The 25,561-nt window shown below is 65.6% G+C and overlaps 9 protein-coding genes across 9 annotated transcripts; 6 read left to right on the top strand and 3 right to left on the bottom strand.

Annotated features, from left to right (window-relative positions):
* Positions 1–219: 219 nt before the first annotated feature.
* On the top strand, positions 220–3,342 carry JCM10292_006511 (PRP4 family serine/threonine-protein kinase; the record flags this gene model as incomplete). Its single annotated transcript, XM_076649574.1, has 11 exons — positions 220–725; positions 786–1,093; positions 1,154–1,587; positions 1,647–1,945; positions 2,031–2,168; positions 2,238–2,391; positions 2,469–2,583; positions 2,670–2,745; positions 2,815–2,962; positions 3,021–3,197; positions 3,310–3,342. The coding sequence occupies 11 exons, from the start codon at positions 220–222 to the stop codon at positions 3,340–3,342; spliced, it is 2,388 nt and encodes a 795-aa protein (XP_076504955.1).
* A 1,057-nt stretch (positions 3,343–4,399) lies between these two features.
* On the top strand, positions 4,400–7,970 carry JCM10292_006512 (uncharacterized protein; the record flags this gene model as incomplete). Its single annotated transcript, XM_076649575.1, has 19 exons — positions 4,400–4,533; positions 4,632–4,715; positions 4,842–4,862; positions 4,950–4,973; positions 5,038–5,105; positions 5,170–5,372; positions 5,438–5,531; positions 5,594–5,635; positions 5,699–5,893; positions 5,954–6,149; positions 6,210–6,409; positions 6,479–6,496; positions 6,562–6,710; positions 6,774–6,990; positions 7,045–7,182; positions 7,239–7,445; positions 7,501–7,626; positions 7,688–7,824; positions 7,893–7,970. 19 exons carry the CDS (start codon positions 4,400–4,402, stop codon positions 7,968–7,970), a joined length of 2,331 nt encoding a protein of 776 aa, XP_076504956.1.
* Positions 7,971–8,667: 697 nt separating this feature from the next.
* On the top strand, positions 8,668–11,760 carry TSR1 (small subunit rRNA maturation protein TSR1; the record flags this gene model as incomplete). Its single annotated transcript, XM_076649576.1, has 6 exons — positions 8,668–9,089; positions 9,183–9,405; positions 9,479–9,931; positions 9,992–10,789; positions 10,850–11,500; positions 11,566–11,760. The coding sequence occupies 6 exons, from the start codon at positions 8,668–8,670 to the stop codon at positions 11,758–11,760; spliced, it is 2,742 nt and encodes a 913-aa protein (XP_076504957.1).
* A 104-nt stretch (positions 11,761–11,864) lies between these two features.
* JCM10292_006514 (zinc finger MYND domain-containing protein) lies at positions 11,865–12,960 on the bottom strand (the record flags this gene model as incomplete). Its single annotated transcript, XM_076649577.1, has 3 exons — positions 11,865–12,458; positions 12,550–12,732; positions 12,856–12,960. The coding sequence occupies 3 exons, from the start codon at positions 12,958–12,960 to the stop codon at positions 11,865–11,867; spliced, it is 882 nt and encodes a 293-aa protein (XP_076504958.1).
* Positions 12,961–13,506: 546 nt separating this feature from the next.
* Positions 13,507–14,243, top strand: JCM10292_006515 (GFA family protein; the record flags this gene model as incomplete). The annotated part of the gene is made up of 4 exons (XM_076649578.1): positions 13,507–13,633; positions 13,697–13,730; positions 13,796–13,967; positions 14,094–14,243. 4 exons carry the CDS (start codon positions 13,507–13,509, stop codon positions 14,241–14,243), a joined length of 483 nt encoding a protein of 160 aa, XP_076504959.1.
* A 202-nt stretch (positions 14,244–14,445) lies between these two features.
* On the bottom strand, positions 14,446–14,894 carry JCM10292_006516 (cytochrome c oxidase copper chaperone; the record flags this gene model as incomplete). The annotated part of the gene is made up of 2 exons (XM_076649579.1): positions 14,446–14,599; positions 14,722–14,894. The coding sequence occupies 2 exons, from the start codon at positions 14,892–14,894 to the stop codon at positions 14,446–14,448; spliced, it is 327 nt and encodes a 108-aa protein (XP_076504960.1).
* A 411-nt stretch (positions 14,895–15,305) lies between these two features.
* PER1 (Per1p) lies at positions 15,306–16,835 on the top strand (the record flags this gene model as incomplete). The annotated part of the gene is made up of 1 exon (XM_076649580.1): positions 15,306–16,835. One exon carries the CDS (start codon positions 15,306–15,308, stop codon positions 16,833–16,835), a length of 1,530 nt encoding a protein of 509 aa, XP_076504961.1.
* A 282-nt stretch (positions 16,836–17,117) lies between these two features.
* Positions 17,118–18,085, top strand: JCM10292_006518 (uncharacterized protein; the record flags this gene model as incomplete). Its single annotated transcript, XM_076649581.1, has 2 exons — positions 17,118–17,357; positions 17,720–18,085. The coding sequence occupies 2 exons, from the start codon at positions 17,118–17,120 to the stop codon at positions 18,083–18,085; spliced, it is 606 nt and encodes a 201-aa protein (XP_076504962.1).
* A 495-nt stretch (positions 18,086–18,580) lies between these two features.
* JCM10292_006519 (uncharacterized protein) lies at positions 18,581–25,285 on the bottom strand (the record flags this gene model as incomplete). Its single annotated transcript, XM_076649582.1, has 10 exons — positions 18,581–18,635; positions 18,702–21,565; positions 21,960–22,176; positions 22,242–22,611; positions 22,678–22,892; positions 23,145–24,318; positions 24,376–24,605; positions 24,681–24,838; positions 24,906–24,968; positions 25,073–25,285. 10 exons carry the CDS (start codon positions 25,283–25,285, stop codon positions 18,581–18,583), a joined length of 5,559 nt encoding a protein of 1,852 aa, XP_076504963.1.
* Positions 25,286–25,561: the final 276 nt, after the last annotated feature.

The raw sequence follows: 25,561 nt of genomic DNA on the forward strand, positions 1-25,561 counted from the left end.
TGAGCCAACCTCTGCGCTGCTTCCTCTGCCTTCTCCTTCCCACTCTCCCTCGTTCCTGCACGTGCCTGTGCTCCGCTGCTGGCTGCACGAGCACCTGCACCTGCACCTGCACTACCCCCTCGCAACCTCTGCAGGGTTTGGCCGCCGATCCTTGCCGTCCTCGAACAGAAGCATCGCTGATCCTCCGCTCCCTCTCCCGCGCCTGGAATCGCGTGCACCATGTCCAGCTACAAGCGCACGCACCCGGACGACCCGCACCACTCGCCCCCGCGCCGCTCGCGCGTCCAGAGCGACGATGACGGCGGCCTGCCCTGGTGGGAGCACGACCGCCGCTCTGGCTCTGGCGCTCCCCGCGGCTTTGACCAAGAGCCGCACCGGCGCTCGTACTACGATCGAGACGCTGCGCCGGACGAGCGCGACGCCCGCGGTCCCCTTCGGCGAGGCGGGAGTGGGGGAGGTGGTGGCGGGTACTACGGCGCTGGACCTGGAGCAGGAGGCGCGAGGGATGTCGAGCGAGGTGGGTACGACCGTCGAGACTACCCTCCGCACGCGGCGAGGAGCAGTGCAGGCTACCACGACCGCGACCGCGATGGCGGGCGCGATGACTTCGCTTCCCGAAGCAGCAGCAGGCGGGACGCCGATGCGCCCGCATCGGCGAGGTACGAGCCTGCACCACAAGCACCTGCCCCCGCACCTCCTAGTGCCGAGATAGCCGAAGAGGGAGAGTGCGCTTCCTCCTCCTCGCCTAGCCCTCCGTACGCCCAGCTCACACTGTCGTCCCGCAGGATCCAGCTTGCTCCCGAGCCCGAACTCGACCTCTCGGTGGCTGAAGAGCCCGACCCTGAAGCCGTCCTCGCTGAGCGCAGGCGCAAGCGTGCCGAGATCCTCGCCAAGTACGCCTCGACCTCGACTGCGGGCGCGACCCCGGCGGCCACGATCACCGCGACACCGGCTTCGGTGATGCCTCAGCTCAGTGCCGCCACAGGTGAAGTGACGCCCGACGTGCCCAAGCGCGAGGCGGAGGCAGAAGAGGTCGGTACACCTGGACGACCCGAAGTCGAACGCGCCGCGAAGCGACTGCGAATCGGTACCGGTGCGTTTCCTCTGGTGTTCGTGTCACGAAGAAGTCCCACTGAAGCGCGTGCATGTGCAGACTCGCCCGCCATCTCTTCGACCGTTGCCTCGACCCGCGCCGTTTCGGTCGACCCGGTCGCCAGCGGTACCCGCTCCGCCTCTGTTGCTGCAGGCGCCGACGATCTCTTCTCGCTCGAAAAGGACGAGACGGCGACCGCCGCTGCGTCTGCCGCGCCCCCAGCGCTCGCCGCGGGGCAGACGGATGCAGACGAGGTCTCTGCGGCCGACTACAACCCCGATGGGGCCGACGATGATCGGCGGCAGAGGCGTGAGCTGGAGCGCGAGCGCGAGAAGCAGGTCCACGACGGAACTGGGGAGGTTGTGCAGATCGAGGAGAGCGAGGAGGATGGGGAGGACGAGGACGAAGACGACGACGACGACATGTTTGCGATCGGTACAGGCGACGAGAAGAAGCCGAAGAAGGGCAAGAAGAGCAAGAAGGCCGGCGTTCCGGTGCGTTCAAGCTCTTCCGCTTCGTTTCGAGCTCCCGAGTCTGACCTCCGCTCCCCTAGATCGTCAATCGCGCTCTGCCGACCGGGTCGTCGGCCGATGCGTCACTCCTCGCCGACAACTACGACGATCCCGAGGGCTACTACCGCGTGATCCTCGGCGAGGCGCTCGACCAGGGGCGGTACCACGTCGTCGCCAATCTCGGCAAGGGCATGTTCTCGAGCGTCGTCAAGGCGCGCGACCTCGGCGAGAGGGGCGAAGGGCGCTACGAGGGCGAGTCGGGCGGGCTGGCGGGCAAGGGCGTGGGAGCGCCCGAGAAGAGGGAGGTCGCGATCAAGATTGTGCGCAGTCAGGAGAGCATGTGCGTTGCTCTTTCCCGTCCTAAGGAGGCTCACAGTTTGCTCTTCGATCTTTTGCTGACGACGTTGAAAGCTTTTTCTATACAGGTACAAGGCTGGCATCAAAGAGGCGCAGATTCTGCGCAAGCTAACTGCGGCCGATCCGGACGACAAGAAGCACCTCGTCCGTTTGCACCGGACGTTCGAGCATCGCGGGCATCTCTGCCTCGTCTTCGAGTCGCTCAGGTACGTCCGCGATCGGGATCTTCTCGCAGCGCGGATCTGACGCACGCATATGCTCGCCTCGCTGTGCAGTATGAACCTCCGCGAGGTCGTCAAGCGGTACGGCAAGGATGTCGGGCTCAACTTGCGCGCCGTGCGCGCGTATGCGAGTCAGATGTTCCTCGCGCTCGCGCTCATGAAGAAGTGCGAGATCATGCACGCCGACCTCAAGCCCGACAACATCCTCGTGCGTTGCTCCGGCCGCTTCTGTCCATGCCTCCCTCCAAGCTGGCCTGACAATGCGGACGACCGGCCACATTGCAGGTCAACGAGTCGAAATCAACGCTCAAGGTGTGCGACCTCGGCTCGGCCTCCGACGTGAGCGAGAACGAGATCACGCCCTATCTCGTTTCGCGCTTCTATCGTGCGCCCGAAATTAGTGCGTTTGTGCCTTTGCGCACCTTCGTTCTTCTGCTCAACGAATTTGTGCCGGCGGCATACTGACGCCCGCTCGCCTTTACACAGTCCTCGGCCTCCCGTACGACTGCTCGCTCGATGTCTGGTCGATCGCGTGCACGCTGTACGAGCTGTACACCGGCAAGTGCGTCCCTTTCACTCGTCTCGCCCTCCCGCCTATTCCGCCGCCGAGACTGACAGATCGCGTTCGCAGGATCCTGTTTCCCGGACGCACGAACAACCACATGCTCTTGCTCATCATGGAGACGAAGGGCAAGTTTAATCACAAGCTCATTCGCAAGGCCCGCTTCCACGATCAGCACTTCGACGAGAACCTCAATTTCCTCTACGTCGAGAAGAACGTGCGTCCCTCCGTCCGTATCCTGCATCACGAACAGGCTCACAGACTCGCGCTGGCAGGACTCGGTCTCGCCGCGCCAGATCCCACCGAAGCCGCCTTCGGACCTGCGGTCGCGTCTCATGCCGCCCGGGCTGACTCGTCGGCTGAAGGAGGACGAGGCGCGCCTGCTCGGGCAGTTTGTCGACCTGCTTGACAAAATGCTCAGCCTGGAGCCCGCAAGGAGGCCCTCGCCCAAGGTGCGTCGTCACTTTTCGGGCACTTCTCGCCATCGCAAGGCCGACCTTGCGGGTCTGCCTGGTCCGCTCAGTGGCTGTCGTTCTTGGCGCTGACCCGTCCCATCGGTTACAGGAACTGTTGAGCCATCCCTTCATCCGTGGCTAAGAGACTCTTGCCGAAGCAGGCGGCTCGAAGATGGGCGGGCCTCCTAGCTCGTGGCGCATTGTTGGCAGCCCCGCTTCCTGTAACCTCGATTTTCTTTTGCTCAGTCACACTGCGGCAGGCTCTTCGCACGGACGGCAGACTCTTCGCCCGTCCTTGCTTCCGAGAGCTTCTCTCCTGCACCGTCTGCCGCTGTTTCCGCTTCCCATGCGGTTTGCACGTGTGCGCGCAGCAGAACTTTGATGTTGCTAGGATTCGCTCAACCGTCGTTGCCCAACCCTTGGCCCAACCAGTCGAGTCAGTGAGAAATGGGGCACACACCCATGTGCGTGTGCCGGCGCAGCCCTTTCAGCTCGATCCGCCATTCTCGTCGCCCGCCCCGCTTCGCTCGACGTCTTCCGCCGTCGGCGGCCCGGCGTCCGCAGTACTTGCCAAACTCTCGCAAGGCCGACAGCCTGCAGGGTCTGCCATTCTGCACGGAAGACCGCGTAGATTGAGAGCTGGCCTCGCCCGCCGCATCTTGCCCTTTCTCCCCGCTTGCTCGCGCTCGACTGCCAGAAAGAACAGATGCGACCCTTATTCAGTCTGTTTCTAGGTGCGAATAGCCTATGCATGCATCGTGCGCCGCGTTCGCGCATTGAGCTGAGCTGCGGCGCTGACCGAGCGACTGGGAACAGCGCGGAGACTTCATCCCGACCCTCTCGGTCCGCTGCTCACTCTTGAGCAGCTCGTCAGCTCGCAGGCCGCGAGACGCAAAGTTCTGCGACGTCGCTTGGAGCCGAGGAACATGCGCAGGCCTGCTCGATCACGCCGAGTCCCTGCTCGAAGAGGAAACTGCTGCGTGCCGGCCCCGCGATCTGCGCCGAGATTGCCCTGCTGGATGCGGACGCGTTGACCCACCAGAGCTCGCGTCTCCCTGATTGTCGTCCTCGCTCAGTGCTCATCCGTTTCCTCCGGGCGTTCCTTCTCTTTCTGCTTCGTGTCTTCGTCTTCCTTCTCGGCTGTGCCCTTTCTACGACTCGCCTGCACTCGCTGAACGCCGCCCGACGCGCTGATCGACATGCTGAGCGCGTCTCTCGCTCTCACCGCCGTCCTCGCGAGCGTCTCGTCCGTCGAGGCGTTCTGGCGGCTGCCATGCGGTAACCCGCTCGTCATTGAACGTGCCGACACGATTGTCAGTCCGGGACAGGTATCGTGCGTTACGAGCTTCTTCCGGTTTCATGAACAGAAGGACTTGACCGGCCTGGACGCGTATTCCCGGGATCATGGCTGACTGACTGCACGTATCACAGTGGACACGTGCACAACATCCTTGGCGCGTCCAACTTTGCGCTCTCGGCGAGCTTTGAGGGTCTGCAGCAGAGTGAATGCACGAGGTGCGCTTCTTCTCCCCTTAAATTACAGCAGTTCGGCGCTACGCCAGACGGTTGGCCGCTCCCGGAACTTGAGAGGAGCCTGCGGTTAGCCTGTGATATGTGCTGATCACCAGGACTCGCTCGCAGCTGCCTTGTGAAGCAGGACATGTGCGCGCGACGCTCCTCATGCCCTTTTCTGCAGCACTCGTGTCGCGTGGCGAGTCCTGACACCTCTGATCGCTTTGCGTGATACAGGAGCAATTACTGGACGCCGCACCTGTACGTGCAACCCGTTGAATCGGGCCGCATCGACCGCCGCAGCTGACCTTCTCATCTGGCGCAGCTACTTCCAGTGGGCCAACGGCTCCTTCACCAGCGCATCAACGACCGGCGGCGGCCTGATTTACTACCGTGCGTTCAGCCGAGCACATGCAGAAGAGGGACGAGCGGAATTAACTCCCGCTTCCGCCCGCAGTGCCACGCAATCACTCGACAGACACGACCAAAGTCACTGCTTTCCCCGACGGTCTCCGCATGCTCACGGGCAACCCGTTCAAGCGCTCGTACGATGGATCGCCTACCGCTGAGGCGATCGGCTGGAACTGCCTTGGCTCGAACGTCAAGGAGACCCGCCAGCCCTACCTCCCGCCTTACAACTGCCCGAACGGCATGCGCGGCGTGCGTCCGCTGACTTACGTTGGCAATTTTGCCACTTTGCTGACCGACATTCCCACCTTGTGCAGGAGATCCGGTTCCCGTCTTGCTGGAATGGCGTCGACCTGGACTCCTCAGACCACTTCTCGCACATGGCCTACCCTGAGGGCGGCGAGTCTGGCCGTGAGTAATCAGTATCGCACTTTCGCTGCCGGAACTTCCAGTTGACCCAATGCATATCGCAGCCTGCCCGTCTACACACCCTGTCCGCCTTGTCACGCTCTTCTGTGCGTTTGTCCCGACGTGGTCGCGTAAAAACGCCCATGCTCACCCTTTCCCTACCTCAACAGACGAGATCATGTGGTCGGTCGACCCGTGGAACAAGTACCGCTCGCAGGCGATGAACCCGCAGCAGCCATTCGTGCTTGCGATGGGCGACGCTTCGGGCTACGGCTACCACGGCGACTTCTTCAACGGCTGGGATCGCTCGGTTCTCCAGGAGGCCATCGACACTTGCACGAGTGACAGCGGCATCATCGAATACTGTGCGGCGCTTCTCCTGCCGATGCTGCATGTTTTGTTGCCTGATACAGTTCGCTCCGTAGGCAAGGTCTTCGATCTTTACGATGAGGGTCACTCGTGCCGTAAGACGCCTGATGTTGACGAGGTCGTCACCGGTACGCTTGCAAAGCTTCCCGGCTGCAACCCCGTTTCGGGCGAAGGCCCCAACGCCACGCCGTGCGCCGACACCGACAATCCCAAGGTCTTTACCAACCCGGCGGCCTACACTGGCGCTGCTCCGTGCGTTGCTTCGCCACTACCATGTCTGAGGGGCAGCGTTGACCTCATCTTGCTCTGCAGTCCTGCCGGCGCTCAGGTTCCGGGCAACTCGCCTTCGGTCGTTGAGAGCTACACTGCCACCACGGGTTCAGCTTGGACTTACCAGGACTGCTACTCGGACCTCGTCGACGGCCGTGCCCTCGGCAACGGTCTCTCGACGGCGAGCAAGACAGTCGAGTCGTGCTTGGAGGCGTGCGAGGCCAAGGGCTACGCGTACTGCGGTGCGTCCGACGAACGCGGGTGCTTAGAATCGTAAGAACGTAGGCTGATGTGCTCTTCGCTTCGTGCAGGTGTGGAGTACCACGGCGGTGAGTTGCGCCATTGCTCGCTTCTCGGGGACACGGCGAATACTCACCCTTGCCTATTTCCACAGAGTGCTGGGGCGGCAACACGCTTGCTTCGTGGTCGACTGCTCTCGGCGCTGGCTCTTGCGGCCTGACCTGCAACGACAACCCGCTGCAATACTGCGGCGGCGTCGGCGGTCCAGGCAAGGCTTCCATGGAGCTCTACACTCGCAAGGCAGTGCGTCGCCTCAGGCTTTACCGCTGAGAGCCACGCGTCTCTGACGGTTCCCCGCTTGTGCAGGCCGTCTCGTCAACCTCGACGACCCCGGTCGCCGTTTCGACTAGTTCATCGTCGACCGCGTCCACTCGCCCGACAACCACGACCACGACCACGACCACGACCACGACCACGACCACGACCACGACCACGACTACGACTACGACCACGACCACAACCACCTCTCCCTCGCCTTCTGCCACTCAGGACGGCAAGGTCCGCTACAACCCTGGTTGGAGGTGTACGTCAGGCGATCGCTCATCAGCTTCCCAACCTGACAAAAATTTGTACACAGACTCGGGCTGCTTTGCCGACAACGTCAACGATGCGCGCCAGCTCCCGAACGACTTGACCGGCCAATCAAACTTTACCGTCGATGGCTGCCTCGCCGCCGCTGATGCTGCTGGCTACGCCGTTGCTGCTGTTTCCTACTGTACGTGAGATGCTGCGGAGTGACCGAAATGAGGCTGACTGCTCGCGCACGCACAGACGGCGAGTGCTGGGCTGCGCCTGCACTTCCCAACTCGTCGGGCCGCCTCGACAGCTCGAAGTGCACGCAGAAGTGCCGCAACGATGCAAGCGAGACGTGCGGTGGCAGCGATGCGCTCGATGTCTACTTCTCGAAGCAGCGCGCGGCGCTCTCGGGGCCGGTCAACAAGCAGCTGCTGTCGTACAAGGGCTGGACCTACGACAACTGTGCGTGCTATCCGCCCTTCGACCGTTGATCTCAACTAACGGGTCGCGGGCGCAGGCTACACCGACCTGGTTGACAACAAGCGCACCCTCTCGACCGGTATCCCCAACTCGAACAGCACGATCGAAGCCTGCCTCGAAGCGTGCTCTTCGCGTGATGCCTCGCTGTGCGGTCTCTCCTACTGTGTGTCCTTCTATTGCCGATTGCTGCTCGAGCCAAGACTTACGCAAGTACGTCCCTGCAGACGGCGAGTGCTGGATGAGCTCCTCTACGACTCTCTCGGTCCCTACGCTCCCCGCTGCGCGCTGCATGTATCCGTGCCGGGGCAACCCGAAGGAGATGTGCGGAGGTAACGCTGCTCTCGGTGTTTGGAAGACCGCCGTGAGTTGCCGTCCCTTCGCTTGACGCTTGCGCATTGACTGATCGATGACGTCCTGAATCCCCTGCAGGCTTCCACTCCCGGAAAGAAGCTCCGTCGTCGCTTTGCCGATCTCCAGGCCGAGTACCGCTCGCGCCGTCGCGAGTAGAAGCGCGACCTCGGTTCCCCTTCTCCACCCTCACCTCCCGTAACGACACAACCCAGCCTCTCTCCTCATCTATCTATCTATCTATCGCCTCTGTCGCCACGCAATATATACGAGTCGCCTGATCACGGCATAGTCCCTAAGACTCAGCAGGTCGGCCCGCCTGGTTTCGATGCACGCACTGCGCCTCGTTTCTCTACTTCGTTCGTCCGTAATGTGTACACCCACAGACCCTCGTTCTGTGTTCCGTTTCGTCAAGTCGGTGCAGCAAAGCCTTTGAGCATCGTCTGCCTGGTTTGTCTGCAAGATCGAGTTCTTCTGCGAGAAGCACACGGCGCGCGGAAGCCTCGCAAGGGGGAAGCGGATCGTGACTTTCGCCGCTGCTTGTTGATGCAGGTCAGTTGTTTGTAGCTCGCATTGCCAAGCACTTTTGCGACTCAGTCCCTGCGCGGTGAATGCACCGGACTGCGACAACCGGAGGGTGCACCGCCCCGCGCAAGCTCGGACGAAGCCCGCCTCCGGCTGCTCGGAACCCGCACTCGCCGATAGCTTGCTGCGTGCTCAGCCTTTGCCTCGGAGCATCCACGAGCAGTACAAGCTTTCGCGCCCTCGGATCGAGCGAGTCTAGCACTCTCTCGTCTTCCCCTCGCCGCTCTCATCTCTCGCGGCGAATCTCGCGCTCAGCAGCGCACAGGCGAGCATGGCGGGCCAGCAGGGCAGCGGGCACAGCCACAAGGCCCACAACAAGCAGTCCAACAAGTCGTTCAAGTCGAAGCACGCGACAAAGTCGAACCTCCGCGACCAGGCGAAGGGCCGCACTCACCGCCCCAGCGTCAAGGACCCGGCGAGCAAGGCCGCGCGCCAGGCCAGTCAGAAGGTCCAGGCCAAGCACCTCAAGGTAAATCGCAAGCACCACGCCAAGCAGGTCCTCGACAAGAAGCGCTCGCTCCTTGACGACCAGCGCGGCCTCTTTGCCGGCAAGAACCGCAATGGCGAACGCGTCCAGCGCGTCGTCGCCGTCGTGCCCATGACCGAGGACGTGAGCAGCCTCGCCACCGTCGAGCTGCTTGCTGAGGCGACGGGTGGCGAGCTCTCGGGTGTCGAGGGCTACCGCTCGCTCGAGTGCGTCTGCCTTTCCTCTGGCTGATCTCGAACGCCTGCGCTCCTGTCTCGACGAGCTATGGCAAGGCTGACGAACAACCGCCTCGCATGCAGTGTGCCCAAGTTTCACAACCAGTCGCTCCGCTTCCTCCTACTCCCTCCCGCATCTCGCACGAGCTCCCTCTTCCCCATTCTCGACGCCGCTGCCGTCGCCGACTTCGTGATCATCGCGCTCTCGAGCGAGGAGGAGGTCGATGCGCAGGGCGAGACCGTCTTGCGATGCTTGACCGGTTTGGGCGTCGGCGGTGCGAACGGTGGTGTCCTCGGTGTGGTCAAGGTGCGCATCGTCACATGAAGTGGTGGTATCATGAGAAGATGAAGTACCGTGCTGACAACCGTGTCGCGTGCAGGATCTCCCCGGCGGCAACCCGACCCTCGCCTCGTCGACCCGCCTCTCGCTCCAGTCCTTCCTCACCCACTTCTTCCCCTCCGTCGACCGCATCCACTGCGTCTCTTTGACCCCGTCCGCTTCTTCCGCCTCGACGTCTGCCATGGCCGAGGACGCCAGCCCCGCTGCGACACCTTCGTCCGAAGCGACGCTCATCGTGCGCGCTCTGTGCGAGAAGACGCCCAAGGGCCTGCGCTGGCGCGAGAGCCGCCCGCGTGTACTGGCCGAGCGTGTTGCGTGGGAAAAGACTGCCGATGAGGAGCAGGCGGCGCAGGAGCCGCAGCAGGACGCGCCGAAGGGTTTCGAGGGTGAGGAGACGGGCACGCTGGTTGTCGAGGGTGTCGTGCGCGGCAGCAGGCTCAACGCGAACAGGTTGGTGCACCTGCAGGGGTGGGGCGACTTCAAGGTTTCCAAGGTGCGTGGCTTCCTTGCGTCGGTCATTTCTTCGCTATGTTGACGAGTCGCTGCCTCGCAGATCCTCCTTGCGCCGCCTGCCCGGCCGTCGAAGCGCAATGCAGCTGCACCGTCAGAGACGATGTCGGTCGATGGCGCCGCGTCGACGTCTGCGCCGTACGACCCGCTCTCGCTGCCCGACGACGATGCCGACTCGCTCGCGTCGACCAATCTGCCCGACGACGACGACTTTGGCATGGACGAGCAGACGTGGCCGACAGAGGAGGAGATGGCGAGCGCTCCCGCGGCGATTGCGGCGCGGGAACGGCAGGAGATGCCGCCGCCCGCACGGCCGGGCACGACGCCCAAGCTGAAGAAGGTCGCGAAGGGCACGAGCGCATACCAGGCGGCGTGGATCCTCGATGACGACGAGGACGACGAGGAGCTCGCCGAGGACGACGAGGACGACGAGGCGATGAAGGCGGACGGTGGCGCGCACGACGCGGACGAGGAGGAAGAGGAGGAGACCGAGTTCATCGACACGGCGGCCGACGAGACTGCTTCCGTCTCGGCGCGCCCCTTCGCCGACCTCACGCCGGAGCAGGAGCAGGCCCAGCTGCAGGAGTACCTCTCGCAGCGCGCGGCACGGCGCAACGCGCAGAACCTCGACGACATCGACTTTCCCGACGAGGTGGACACTCCGCTGCACACGGCCGCCAGCGAGCGCTTTGCACGCTACCGCGGTCTGAAGAGCTTCCGCACGAGCCGGTGGGACCCGTACGAGGAGCTGCCGCGCGACTACGGCCGTTGCTTCATGCTCGAGGACTGGCGGGGAATGGGCCGCAAGCTGGAGCGGCGACAGGCGGAGGAGGGCGCCGAGGTGCTTTTACTTCTGCGTTGCCGAAGCGAAGCCCTTTCTAACGAGTCTTCTTGATGACAGGCCGGCACTCGCGTCATCGTCCACCTCGCCGGCGTTCCGCGACGGGTTGTCGAGGAGCACAACCCGCTTCACCCGTTCGCGCTCTTCGGTCTGCTCAAGCACGAGCACAAGTACTCGATCATGCACTTCACCGTCCAGCGCAACACGGAAAACTCGGACACGGTGCGGTCCAAGGACCCGCTCGTGCTTCAGCAGGGCTTCCGCCGCTTCGCCATCAACCCGGTTTTCTCGCAGCACACCATGCGCAATGGCGGCAAGGGCAGCAACAACGTGCACAAGTTTGAGCGCTTCCTCCGCCACGGCATCAACGCGTCCATCGCGACCGCCTACCTTCCCATCACGTTCGGCAATTCGCCGTCGCTCCTGCTTCGCGTCCCGACCACCTCGCCCGACGACGAGCACGCCTCGCCGGATCAGGGCATCCACCTGATTGGCACCGGCGCGCTCCTCTCGTCCGACGCCACGCGCATCACGGCCAAGCGCGTCATCCTGACGGGCCACCCGTTCAAGGTGCACAAGAAGACGGCGACGATCCGGTACCTCTTCTTCAACCGCGACGACGTCGAGTACTTCAAGCCCGTCCAGCTGCGAACCAAGGGCGGCCGCATCGGCCACATCCGCGAGGCGCTCGGCACGCACGGCTACTTCAAGGTGCGCACGCTCGTTGGCTCGCTTGATGCTTGCATCCTGCTGACTTGTGTTACTCGCACACGCAGGCCGGGTTTGATGGGCCCATCTCGCAGCTCGACACAATCTGCCTCACGCTGTACAAGCGTTGCTTCCCCAAGTGGGGCCGCGTCTGGGACGGCCGTCCGCTCCCGATTGTCAGCAAGGAGGATGTCCAGCAGTACGCGCTCACTGCGGCGGCTGACGGCGCGGACGGTGCCGAGGGCGAGGTCGCGATGGAGTAGGTTTGTTGTAAACGATACGTCGGTCTCGCAGCTCGCACTCTCGAATTTACCCTTCTTACGTCTCTCTCGCGCCAGAGAGATCTGCAAGCAGCTGTCGATCCGTTTCAGGCAGTCGAATCGTTCGCGTCGGCGCCGTTCTTCTCCTTCGCGCCGTCCTCGTCATCCTTCTTCAGCGAGCCATCCGGGTTGAGACCGAGCTTCGTCGCGACGTCCGGGTTCCTCCCGCCGGTGATGTCGTCGATGAAGCCCATCATCGCGCTGGTCAAGACGACCTGGGCAGCGAGCTTACGATTCGCGGCAGCCTGGCACGCGGCCATGGTCCTGACTTCACTAAGCTGATTGAGCTGGTGCAGCTCGACGGTCGGAGGAAGTGCTTTGCCCTGGCGCTGGAGGTGCTTGAGCGTCCAGAAGACGAGCATGCGGCGATGGAACGCGTTGTACAGCGTGAAGTGCGACGGGCCAAGCGAGTCCCAGCCGGTCGCGTCGGCAGGCGCCTGCCCTTCCTCCGGGACCGGGTGCTTGAAGAGCCCCCACGTGACGCAGAGATCGTTCCAGGGCGAAATAGGCTTCTCCGAATCGTCGGGGACAACCTTGGCGAGCCATCCGACGCGGACCAGCTGGTGCATCTCGTAGATCATGGTGGAGCGGCTGGGCTCGGAAATTTCGCAGGCTGGGTCGGCAAGGTCGTTGATGAAGTTCTGTGATCGGGAGAGTGACGACGTAGAGAGGTCAGCGGATGCAGCTAAGAAGAGACAGGGCGCAATCGAGGACGCGGAACGCGGAACGGACCTCGTAGTTGCCCTCGCGCCAACCGTCCGACTCGGCGATGTCGACGTCCTTCATCGCCTCGATCATCTTGTTCTCCGTCGAAGAGACGACAGCCTTGGCCTGCTTGAGCTCGAGCTGGGAGAGCGGCGCGAGCGTGAAGATGTACTTCGGCTTGTCGCAAAGCCACTTGTGCGTCGGCCAGAGCTGCGACTCGACGTGTCAGTGCTGGCCTCCGTGTGATTTTCAAGAGTCGACCAGCCTGCAGGCCGAGCCCAGTAGCCAGACCCGCGCAGGCCCCGAGGAAGCGCAATGCGAAACGAGACGCACCGCCTTCTGGCACTCGGTCGAGCAGAAGGGTTCTCCGCACTTGCTGCACTTCTGTTTCGTCGCCTTGGAGCAGACGAGGCACAAACCCTGCACGAGCTGCTCCATTGGGTCCGAGACGAGCCGTGGTGAGGTCGGAAGTCGCGAAAGACGCGGTCGAGGCAAGGTCGGAGCGGGTCTGCGGGGTCTCGTACAGCTGGTAGGCGCAGAAGAGGACAAACGTGAACCCCTCTGAGCTATCTGGGCCGGTCAAGCGCGAGACGGCGGTTGCAGCACGAGGACAAGCTGCGAACGGTTCGTCCTTGCGTCACCCACTGTGCACACGCTCGCTCCTGAGTACCAGTCAGGGATAAGTGTCAGACTCGGCCATGAGAATGCTTCCTGTGCTCGTGCCTGCTTTGTTCCCCGCGTCGTGCTTGTCGCGTTCGCACCCCTTGCTTCCGCTTCCTCCGAAAAGCCACGCTCGTCCGTTGAGGTGCAGCCGCGTGCGCACCCCTGCCGGCTCACACAAAGTCACGCATTCACGGCTCTTCGGCTCCGAGACCGGTCTTCCCCGTCTCACGCGGGTACGTCGGCCTGTGCCCGAGCGGACCTTCCGCGCGAGCACGCGCCTCTTCCGCTTTCAGCCCTCGCCGTGCTCCCTTGCCTTCGTCCATGAATCTGCTCTCCACCCTTTTCGACAACGGCGACATGACGGCGACTCCTGCGATCGGGCGGTGCTGCTGCGGCAAAGTCGAGGTCACGCTGCTCGACGGGATGCCCAAGTCGGGCACGCATTGCCGTGCGCACTCTTTGCTCTCCGGTGGCCTGAGGCACAACCTGACGTGCGAGTGCATGCTTGCAGACTGCAAGAACTGCCGCACGACGAGCGGCGGCGTGTACGTGCTTTCGTCCGCTTCTCTCATCCGCGCGCATCTGACCTCGCGGTGGACTCACTGCCCAGCGGCATCTACTTCTTCATACTTCCGAGCTCGGCCTTCAGCGTCAAGGGGCAGGACGAGCTCTGCTCGTACACGGACCTCGACACGGCGTCGGGCAAGCCGATGCAGCGATCGTACTGCCGCACCTGCTTCTCGTGCGCCGTCTTCTTCGCCTCGTCGCGCTCGTTGCCTGTGGTCCGTGCGAGGCCCAGAGACTGACTCGCTTGAGGGTAGCGCAATCGGCGTTGTGGTTCCCGGCCGTCCGATGGGCATCATCTGCGGCGGTGCGTCTCTCGTCCGCACCACGACAACACCTTGCAGCTGATTGCTGCTTCTCCGCCGTACTTTGCAGGGCTCTTCCCCGCCGAGTCGCTCCCTCCGCCCGTAGTCGAGCTATTTACGGCGGAGTGCGCGCCGTGGTACCGGCTGCACGAAGGTGCGGCGCACTTTGAGGGAATGCCGCCCAGGTAGCCGGTGCGGATGCGACGGCCAGAGGCAGCAAGCAGTGGAATGCGTAGAGCGAGGTCTCACATCTCGACGGAGCACCGGAAGCAGGAGCACGAGCCGAATGAGAGTGGTGCGAGTTGCGAAGGTGAAGATGCGCGCCGTGATCGTACAACAATGAGGTCCTCGTCTCCTCCCTCCGCCCCCGTGCCGGTCGCCGCGAGCGCCTCTAGACGTTGAAGCCGAGGCTGCGCATGCACTGCCGGTGGCGCTCGACAATGTCGCGGCACTGGCTGCCGGCATCGGCGCCGTCGTCCTGGTTCGAGCCGAACTGGAGGAAGCAGTCGTCGCGGGCCTTCTTCGTCTCGGGGCAGGCACAGCAGCTGCGAGCGTCGTCGCGGGAGTGTCAGCACGAAAGTACAGCGTGCGAAGGGGAGAGCCTGACGCCGAGAAGGCGCCAGAAACTGCCCCGGCGTCCGGACAGATCGAGCCGAGAGAGACGCACGGTTTGAATCCCTCTGGGTTGCGTGGGTTGAGCTGGGGGTTCGCAGCTTCGGAGCCTGTCAACGGGCGGTTCTCGGTCGGGTGGAACGAGACGGGGCCCGAGGGAGGTGGCGGTGCCGAGTGCCACGGCGTGCTGGGAGAGGGCGCGGCTGGGGCTGACGAGAAGGGCCACATGGCTGCGAGTGTTCCGAGCTCGAGCAAGACTCTGCTGGTGCTGTGGACGACGAGCGAGAGAACGGCGACGATCCGGACAAGGCGCAAGCTGGCTTGGTCAGCTCGCAATCTCTCGCTCAGGTGCAAAGCGCTCCGGTAGATCCGCCTAGAAAGTAGTCACATTCTCGCTTGAGCCGGTCCGAGCGCTTCTCGTGCGCATGTCGAGTCGCCCGAATCCTCATCATCGCGTTGCTCCGCGTCGCTCGCCTTCGTGCACCCGCCGTCTTTCCACGTCGAAGCTCGCAAGGCGCTGCAGATGGTCAAGTGCGTACACAGAGCACACCCAATGCCCTAAGCCGCCCGGCTCACCGTCTACGAGTGCGCTGCAGGCGGCAACGGCGACGCGTTGCAGTGTTGGCGGCGGTTTTCGCGATGCTCGTCGGAGCTGCGGGCGTGCAGGCGAGCGTCGGGGACCGCAGTCCGGCGTACAAGCGCTGCACGGCGTCGTGCCGCACTCAGGTCTGCGCTCGGCGCGACGCTCCGCCCCCACCTCGTCCCGACGCTCGCTTTGCGCACACGCAGCCCTCGCTGCTCTGGAGCTGCCCTGCTGCGTGCCAGTACTCGTGCCAGCAGCACCTCACCGACCTCGCCCTCGCGCACCGCCCGGTACGCAGTGCGACGGACGAGGCGGGGGCGCACCTACAGGACCCGGGAGGCCAACTCGAGGGCTTGCCTCTGGGCGAACAGGTCCAGTTCCACGGCAAGTGGGCCTTCCACCGCCTCGACCTGTCGTCCCTCCCGCTCTTCCCCTTCCTCCCGCTCCGCCTCCTCGACTACCTCTTCATCCCGCGCCTGCAAGAGCCCCTCTCGGTCCTCTTCTCGCTCGCCAATCTCTGGGCGCACTATCGCGGCCTCACCGCCCTGCGCACCCTCGCCCGAACGGGTCGCATGACCGAGGGCAAGCGCCTCGCGCGCGTCTACGAGGCGTACGCCTGGTCGGGCATCAACGCCTGGACCTGGAGTGCCGTCTTTCACACGCGCGACGTCGACTGGACCGAGCGCGCCGACTACTTTGCCGCCGCCGCGACCATGCTCGTCGGCCTCTGGGGCGCCCTCGTCCGCCTCCAGGGGTGGTACGCCTCGGCGTCCAAGGGCGCCGCGCTCGCGCCGACGCAGCGTCGCGCCGCCGCACTGTGGACCCTCGCGCTCGCCGCCCTCTTCGTGTGGCACTGCGCGTACCTCGCGCTGCGCCCGCGGTTCGACTACACGTACAATATGCGGTTCAACGTCGCCGTCGCGGTCGGCACGATCGCGCTCTGGGCCGCGTGGGTCGCGCGCCAGGCGCGCCTCCCGAGCCCTAGCAACTTTTCGCGACGCCAGCTCTCGAGCTACCCGAGCGCGCGCACGCGGTTCCGCGCGCCCCACTACCTCGCGCCGCTCGTCCCGCTCGTCGCGCTCCCCTCGCTCTCGGCGCTCGAGCTCCTCGACTTTGCGCCCGTCGGGCCCTTTGGGCTCCGCCTGCTCGACGCGCACGCCCTGTGGCACGCGAGCACCGTCCCGCTCGTCCTCGCGTGGTACCGCTTCCTCGTGAGCGACGTGCGGTGGATCGATGGCCAGGGCGAGGGCGGCGACCCCTCGAGCGTCCTCCCCGCCGCGCCCTCCCTCTCGAGCGCTGGCGGGTCATCGGAGCACGGTGCAGGGGCGCCGGGCCTGCGCGCCAAGCCGAGGAGCCCGAGCTTCTTCACGCTCGAGCGGCTGCAGAGCGAGGGGCGGAGGATGACGCACCTCGGACTCGGCATGGGCTTGGGCATCCTCAACCTTGTCGGCGCGAGCGGATCAGTGTCGGTTCCGTCGGCCGAGGGCGGTGGGGCGCAGAATGCGGCGGGAGGCGGCGCGAGTGCGGCAGGTGCGAGGCGCGAAGGCGCTGCGAGCGAGGCGGAGCGAGACGGGAGGAGGGACTGAGGCGTGTGGCAGCTGTAATGCGCTTTTCTGGCTTATGCTTGAAGGGTTGCGCAGCCTGCTAGGGTTGCGCGGCGAGATGCGCCTGATTGCCGGAAAAGCGAGTCGCTTCGTTACTCGCCCAACGACTTTCTAGCGCGGTTGGCCGAGCAGCAACGCGAGTGAAAGCCTTGGACCACTGCAGCCAGCTCCCGTGCGCGGACCCTGCCTTGTTTCTCGCTGTCGCCGACTTCCCGTTCGTTCCGCGTCGCTTGCCTTCCTTCTTTCCCTCCACCGCACGCAAAGATGCTCCGACTGACGCGCTCCTCGCTCGTGCGCTCGCACACACGCTCCTTCTCGCTCTCTGCGCTCCGCCTTGCGCCCGCTGCGGACCCTCCTCCGGCCGCGTCCGACCTCCCCGCGCGGCCGCCGCACAACAAGGTGCCGTTCGCTGCGCCGCCCGGGGACGAGAGCAAGGGCCAGCTCGGGCAAGTCTACATGCCCGACATGCAGCTGCACGACCAGCGGGACCCCGGGCCCAAGATTGTGAGTGCGCGCGACCAACGGTGACCTCATGGCTTGCGGAGGGAACGGAGACGAGGGTCGCACGGGAGCAGAGGGGCTGCCTAGGACGAGTAGACGAGCTCTTCGTCTCGGTCAGTGGGTACAAGAGCGGTACACGGCGGGCAGCGACGCGGGAACGGCGACTTGCACCGCCTCGCCGCTTGCCAGGTCTCGAGTCGGTCGGCGGCAGCGCCCTTTGCTGGTTCCAGGAGTCTTTCGCAAGAAGCCGATTCAGCTTCATGGCGGTCCGCAGGGCGAGCGGGACCGGGACCGGCGCTTCGGAGCACCTTGCCCTCGACTGCCTTCCGCGCCCGCGCTGACCGCCCACTTCTCCCCGCCTGCAGCCCATCGTCCCCGACAACTACACGACGCCCTCGAGCGACACCGACACGTTCACGCCGCCGTCGCACGAAATCTCGACCGCCGTGCACCCCTCGACGCTTCCCGGCGGCGGACCCTCGTCTTCGCACACGGGCGACGACACCATCTCGTCCGGTGGAGAGGGGCCCAGCCACTCGGCCTCAATTTCAGGCTCGTCGAGTGCGAGCGCGAAGGAGCCGCGCGAGGAAGAACCGTCGGGCGAGAAGTACGAGTGGAACGAGCGCCCGCTCGATGACCAGGAGCGAAGGGGGCTCTACCAGCTCGGCGGGATTCTCGCCGGCGGCCTCTTCCTTGGGTGGGCTACCGAGCCCAAGTATGCGCGCAAGTAGGGTGTGTGTGAGGGTGCGGGAGGTATGAGCGAGGTGGACGTCCACCGCTTTCGTGTAGCAAGTGTTTCTTCCCTCTTCGTAGTCGATCACAAATGCATTGTATCCATTCCTTGAGCATCGCACTTTCACTGGACTACACGAGAACGAGCAGACTGGGATCAGCAAGCCAGGTGGCAGCACTCAGGTGCACGAAGCACTCTTTGTAGGGCTGTCCGGACCGAGAGCGCCGGGCACAAGCACCAAGCGGTGATACAGCGAACGAAGAGATCAATTCAGGCATATGCGGGGTGTTGGCGAAGGACAACGGACTAGGACAGGAGTACGAAGGACGACGGCGATGCGAGACAGGAATCGTGTGCGTACGGGAATGCGAAGAGGGGCGTGAGGTGGTGAGACAGACAGGGCAGTGCTATTAGGTGACGGGTGCGTGCGTATGTGCGAGAAGGTAGGCGATACAGGGAATGGTTACAAATAAGCGAGCGGGGCGGAGGGACTTTACTGGACGCGGTGGTTGCGGATGCGGCCGTGGCGGAGGAGAGCGTCCTTGCGGCTGCGGAAAGCACGGGCGAGGCGTCAGTATTGCGAACAGCGAGTTGGAAGAGAGCACGAGACGCACGAAAAGGTCCCGCCGCACTCTTCGCAGCGCCACTCCTTGACCTTGACTTTCTGCCCGCCGAGGCCCTCGCCGTGGATCGTCTCCTTGTGCCGCGCGAGGTCGTACGGCCGGCGGAACACGACGCCGCACTGCGAGCCGTCGGCGTTGACGTGCTCGCAGCGGATCCCGCCCGCGACGGGCTGGCCGGAGCGCGACCCGCCAGCGCTGCCGCCTGCGTTGGGCGCACGTCGCCGTCGCTTCGGCGCAGGCCCACCGCCTCCACCAGCGCGACCGGTCCCGGCGAAAGACGACGCCGACGAGTGGTACGACGCGTCCGACTCGTGCCCGGCATCATCCTCCTCGCCCGTCGTCGTCCCGCCCGTCCCCGTCCCACCGCCTCTCCTCGAGCGCCCAGCAGTGCCCGCCGTCGCGCTCGCGAAGCCGTCTTCATAGTCGTCGTCCGACTCGCCATACATGGCGCGCGCGGCGCGGCTCCGCTTGCGCTGCCGCACTGGACGCGTCGGGACCTGCTGCGGCTGTGCGGACACCTCGCTCTGCTCAGGCAGCGGGGTCGGCATGGACCCGGGCGAACCACCGAGAGCATGCAGGCCGGCGAGGGCGCTCGCCGCCGCGGCGCGCTGCGGCGTCGATGTCCCGCTCGCCGAGGTCGAGCCGGCGAGCGCGGCAGCCTTGGCGAGCTGCTGCTTGTGCAGCTCCTCGTGGAACGCCGACACGCCTGCGGGCGTCGTGGTCGTCGAGGGGCGCGGCGCAGCAAAGCCAAACTGCTGCTGCTGCTGCTGGGGCGGGAGGGCGGGTGCGAATGGCAGGCTTTTGCCGCTGACGGCGCCGCTGGGCGCGAAAGCGAACGGCTTGATCTCGTCGGCGCTCGGGTCCTCGCCCTTGACAGGCGCCTGGAGCGGCGCCGTCGTGCCAAAGAGGGGCTTGCCGCCGTCGTCGAGGCCGTACCGCGCGCGCTCCTCGTCGCTCGGCTGCGCAGCGGCGCCCGGCTTGAGGTCAATGTCCTTCTTGTCGAACCGGCCAAACCCGCTCCCGAGCCCGGCCTGGCGCCGCAGCCCCTCCTTGACGCGCGCGTCCTCGTCGTCCTCGACCGACTCGTCCTCCTCCTCCTCGCCCTCGAAATCGCCGTCGTCGTCGTCTGCATCGCCGTCGACGACCCCGCCGACGAGGTGCCGCCCCGAGCGCGAGCGCCGCTCGGCCCACGTGACGGCGTTCTGCGGGACCGAGAACGGGTGCGGGCGCTTCGGGTGGTGGTGGGCGTGCGGTCCCGCCGTCGACGTCGCGGCGGTAGGCGTCGCCGAGCGGTCGCGCGTGGTAGCCGCAGCAGCGGCAGGCGAGGGTGAAGCGCGGATGGACGCCGCCGAAGGGGCGGCAGAGCTTGGCGCGGCGGCGTTCAACGGCGAAGGAGAGGGGTACGTCGCGCCCGGCAGCGGCGCAAAGAGCGATCCGCCGACGCCGACGCCAAAGTCGCGGTCTCGCCCCGGCGGCGCGTACAGCGGGTCGGCCGGGTCGTGCATGCGCGAGTCGACGGCGTCGTAGTCGAGGAAGGCGTCCTGCGGCGAGACGGTGCCCGCCGAGAGCGCGTCGTCGTTGACGATGCCCGGTGAGCGCAGGAGCGCCGCCTTGGGCGTGATCTGGGCCGGCGGGACCAGCGGCGGCTGCTGCTGCGGCGTGGGCGGCGAGCGGTGGTGCGGCAGCGAGTCGGTCGGCGTCTTTTCGCGGTCGCCGCCCGAGAGCGCGAGTGCGCGCAGGGGCCCCTTGATGGACGAGAGGTCGACGTCGCAGAGATCGCGGCGCACGCGGTTGAGCAGGTCCGACTGCTCGGACGGGAGAAGCGGGTGGTCCGGATGAGGGGCAGCGACACCGCGCGCATCGGTGCGAGTCGAGGCGGAGGGCGAGAAGCGGTACTGCGGGGCGGGCGACAGCGCGAGGTCGAACGGGTTGCTCGCGTTGGCCGTCGCAGCGTGCGGCGTGGCGTACGACGCGGGCTCGTCGGTGAAGGCGGGCTGGAGCTGCTGCTGCGCGCCGAGCTGGAGCGTCGGGAGGTAGGCGTTCGAGCTCATCGAGCTCGAGGTCGACGACGAGCCGCTCGAGTAGAGCGACGGCCAGTCGCGCGACTCTTGCGTCTTGCGCCGCATGAGCCTCGGCGCATCGGGCGCGGGCACGCTCGACGCGCGCTCTCCGCCGCCGCGGGTGCTGCTCGCCCCACCGCTTGGTGCGCCGTGGTCGAGCATGCCCGGGCGGATGGCCGAGAGGAAGCGCGGGCTCGGGGGCGAGAAGGATGCGGTCGAGGTGCCCTCGTCGGCGACGAGGTCGGGGAGCGGCGGGTAGTCGCCGCCGAGGCTGCTCGCGTCGCTGCTCGAGCTGCTCGGCGGGATCGAGATGGCGTAGCCTCCGGCGTACTGGGGCAGCGGGGCGGAGCGGGGTGCAAGCGCAGGCGGACACGGACGGTACGGGAGGTGCTGAGGCTGCGGCGGCGGGGGTGCGGCGCTCTGGTGGCGGACGGGCGACGGCGGAGGGCCAAAGAGCTCAAAGTCGGCGCCGTGTCCGACGCCCATGTGCGGCGGGAGGGCGGCAAAGGGCGGCGGGAAGGGCGAGGCCGAGGAGGACGAGTGCGACGGTGGGGGCACGGCCGAGGGCGCCGGCTGGGGCTTGGCGTGCGGGAAGGGGTGCAGGTACTGGTGCGGGTACGGCTGCGGGTACGGCTGCGAGTGGACGCCCTGCAGCTGCACGGGCTGGGGCTGGGGCTGGAAGTGCGAGTAGCCGCCAAACATGCTCAATTCGAGCGCGAGACTCGGGGTCGGGGGCGGGGACGGTGGCCAGCACAGGAGCGGGTCCCTCAGTGCGTGCTTCGGTGCAAACGGGAGCTGCGATGCCGCGAGGACGACAAGGTCAGGTGATGTCATCGAGGCGACGCAGCGAGGGAGAGGGGGTGGAGCGTACTGTGCGCGAGTATGCCGTGTGGTTAACTGGCGAGGTTCTACTGAGTCACGGCCTCGAAGCAAGCTGCCGAGTCAGGCGCGGGATGTGCGAGAAGCTGCCAGCGAGAGCGCGACTCAGCCGCGTGCTGACTACGCCGTCGACCCACCGCCGACTCTTACCGATACTGTGCTCGCTTTCGAACTCTCTCTCGGTCACGCTCGTCTTCGAGTCTAGGGCACGAAAAGCTTGCGTGCACGAGACGCACAAGGTGGAATACAGAGACCTGCTCAATCTTTCCGTTCGAGCTGCCTGTACGTGAGCGAAGCGTCCCCGACATACCAGCTCCAAGCAGTACCACCCGCCTCCCTTGTTGCAGTTGCTGGTCGCTCCGAGCAACCCCGGGGAGTCGGACGGAACGAGTCGAGCGAGTCGGATGCGGAGCAAGATGAGCTGGAAGCCGGCGAATCTGGACCGAGGCGCGTGCGCGGGGACGAAGGGGAGCGCCTTGTAGAAGTCGAGGAGGTGGTCGCGATGTACGACCGGAGGACCCAAACCGCTGCGATTGCCGCGTACGAGTGAGCGAACGCCGAGATTCGACGCCTCAAGCGTCGCAAGTCGCACCGCTCACCGAGACACTCCTGCATGCGGTCTGATGCCCGCTGCTGCGCCGCTTTGGCTTCGAGCGCCGCCCGACGATCCACCAAGATCCGCCGTTTCCATTCGCGGGCGGCAGTGCTGTCGCGGAGTTGATCCGACCAGATGCGGTCCCACTCGCTCGACGGTAGCAGAGCGTGCAAGCGGTCCGCGTCGGCGGTATACGCAGATGCATCCGAGCTGCGTACCGCTGCGACCAATCCGGGGGCGAGCTGTGGGGGGATGATTTTGGGCCACGAGCCATGCGAGGCGATGCACGGCGGGTCGCGATAGACGAGATGTCCCTCCTCGACGAGGTCGAGCTTCTCGGGGTTGATGCTGGTCCGGATCTCGCGATCTGCAAGAGGACAGGCTCAGCTGGACGACCTCGTGTGCGTCTGCAGCGACAATGAAACCGCCGCACCGGAAAGGTAACGCGCGTCAGGAGCTGGGTACGGGCCCGGCAGGCCTGTGTCTGCAGCGAAAGCCTTGCTCGCCATACGATGGAGAAGCACGTCGTGCGCTCGGCGCAGCGAGAGCGCGGTCGAGGGGTTCACGTGCGATGGCGGCGACAGCGACGAGGCGACGGCAGCAGCGCGCGAGTGGGGCGGAGCGGCGAGCCAGCGGTCGGCGCACTGGCTATGATACGAGCATAGAAGAACGCGGTAGATCCGCTACCGGACTAGCGAGCCATCACGCAGAAACGGGCATGCGACGCTTCCTCGGGTCCTCCTCCTTCGGCCCGCCCAAGGCCCGCCGCCATTCGCTTCTCCGCCGCGGCGCAACATTGCACAGCCTCGCGATTGACCGGCTGTAATCGAGCACAGTTACAACAACACGTAGACAGCAACTGAAGCCTGACCACCATCCGTATCCCGGATGATCCCTCACGCTTCGTCCTCTGGTCCTCCTGCATCCATTCTCGGCCTGCTGCTGCTGCTCGCCCCGCCCTTGCTCGTATCTCCTGACCCGGCCCGCAGCGTCGAGGCCGGCGGCTGCATCGCGCCAACCGCCGCCGACGAGCCCGCCGGCGTCTGCTGCGGCTGCGGCGGCTGCTGCACCTTGCGCCGCTTCTTGTTGCCCGTCCCGCTCACCGCGCTCGGCGTCGACGGCGCCACCCCCGCCGACACGCTCAGCCGCGGCCGCGCCGCGCGCGACCCCGGGGCCAGGCCCGCGAGCCCCGGCGTCGACGCGACCGACCCGCTCGCGCCGACGAGCCCTTCGCGGTCGAGGTCGCTCCCAAAGTAGTCGTTCGCGGCGCGGTGCCCGTCGTCGCGCTCGTCGGCCGCCGCTGCAGGCGCCTCGCGCTCGTCGCGCTCGTCCTCGTCGGCGATCCAGCTCGCGAGACTCGGCGGCACCTCGTGCATCTGCACGCCCGGCGCGCCGTGCATGTACCGCACCCGCTCGAGCACCCCGATCCGGATCCGCTCGAGCTGCTTGCGCGAGTTGAGGTTCTCGAGCCGGTTCCGCCCGCCCGCGAGCTCGGGGTGCAGCTTCCAGTCGGGCGCGAAAAAGTCGTCGTACGCCGTGTGCGGCAGCGCGTTCGGCAGCGACTGCTCGAGTCCGACCAGCACCGCCGTCTCGTACGTCCAGCACCGCGACACGTTCTTGATCGTGTACCCGCCGCCGCCGAGCACGATCAGCGGCAGGTCGAACGACTTGATGAATCGCACGCACTCGCCGTGCGCCGCGATCGACAGGTTGAAGCACCCGAGGCGGTCGCACCCGAGCGAGTCGGCGCCGCACTGCAGCACGATCGCCGACGGCCGGAACGTCGCAATCGTCGGCTCCATGATGGCCTTGAACAGGGCGACGTACGACTCGTTGTCGATCCCGTCCTGCAGCGGCACGTTGAGCGAAAAGTTCTTGCCGAGCGCGTGCCCGACCTCGTCGATGTGGCCTGTGCCGGGGAAAAAGTCGGGCGAGTACTTGTGGAACGAGACGGTGAGGACGCGGTTCGAGTTGTAGAACGCCTCCTGCACGCCGTCGCCGTGGTGGATGTCGATGTCGATGTACAGCACGCGCGGGTGCGTCCGCAGCAGCTCGAGGATGGCGAGCACGATGTCTGCGTGGGTGGGTCGGTGAGGAGGCTAACGTGGGCAGGTGCTGGATCGCGGCTCACCGTTGACGTAGCAGAACCCGCTCGCCTCGCTCTTCTTGGCGTGGTGCAGCCCACCGGTCCAGTTGATGGCGATGTCGGTCGTGCCCGCGACGATCTTGCGCGCGGCCATGAGCGACGCGCCGGCGTACTGGCGGCAGTACGAGTACATGTCGCCAAAGATGGGGCAGTCGTCGCCGATGTTGAAGCGCGTCAGCACGGACGAAAAGTGCCGCACGTTGTCCGGCGTGACCCTGTGCGAGGATCGCCAGGTGGTAGGTCAGCATCGTCTCGCCGCGAGGAGGCGACCAAGCGCTAGCGACACGCACCTCGCGAGAAAGTCGACGTAGTCCTGGTCGTGAAACGCCTCGAGCTCTTCCTTCGTTGCCGCTCGGGGCTCAAAGACGTCCATGCGCTTGTGCAGACCATAGCCTAGCACGAGGTGGTTGGTGAGCGTGAGGCGGTGGGGCTTCATCGGATGCCGTTCCTGCGCGAGATCCGTAACGAATGAGCGAGCTTGCGTGGGAGGCTCGATGGCAAGGCACGACACGCACGCCAAAGTGGTACTCGCCGACGCCCTTGGGGAAGTAGTACGAGACTCGGGGCGCAGAGTGGAGCTGGGGAAGCGGAAGGTGGTGAGTCGAGCTGGTGAAGTGGCAGCAGGAATGCAGCAGTTGGTGCACAGCCGCGCTTCTCCGGGACCCTCCAGGCGCAGACTCACCCCGACAGCGCTTCCTCCTGCGAGTCCTCCCCGCCAGGTCTCGCCCTCGAGCTCCGCCCCGCCGACATCTGCGTTCGACCCGGCAGCGCCTCCGCCCGAGTACTCGTGCACGACGGGAGCACCTGAGTCCGTGCCCGTCGCCGCCGAGAGCGTGCTGCGGTCAAAGAAGAAGGGCGCCGACGAGAAGGTCGGGTGGAGCAGCGACGGCGCCATCGGGCTCGTGTGCGCGCTGCTCTAGCTCGCCGGGCGCATGCACACGTCCCCGTGTGTTCTAGCGAGTCGCTGGAGCGGTAGCGCGGGTGTGCGAGTCGGGACAGAGCCGTCTCGCCGATCGCAGGCTTGCATGCGAGCGTCTCGCTCGCAACCGCAGAACGAGGCTGAGCAGTGCGCCTGCTGAGTGTACGGGCTGTAGGTACTTGGAGACGGCGTCGAGCGCTGCTTCCATGGCTTTACTCCGCTTCGACGGCTTCATCTCTCCTCCGCTGCGGT

This window comes from Rhodotorula paludigena (assembly GCF_050403205.1).
Source record: "Rhodotorula paludigena JCM10292 DNA, Rt_paludigena_JCM10292v1_ctg25, whole genome shotgun sequence".
NCBI classification, from domain to species: domain Eukaryota; kingdom Fungi; phylum Basidiomycota; class Microbotryomycetes; order Sporidiobolales; family Sporidiobolaceae; genus Rhodotorula; species Rhodotorula paludigena.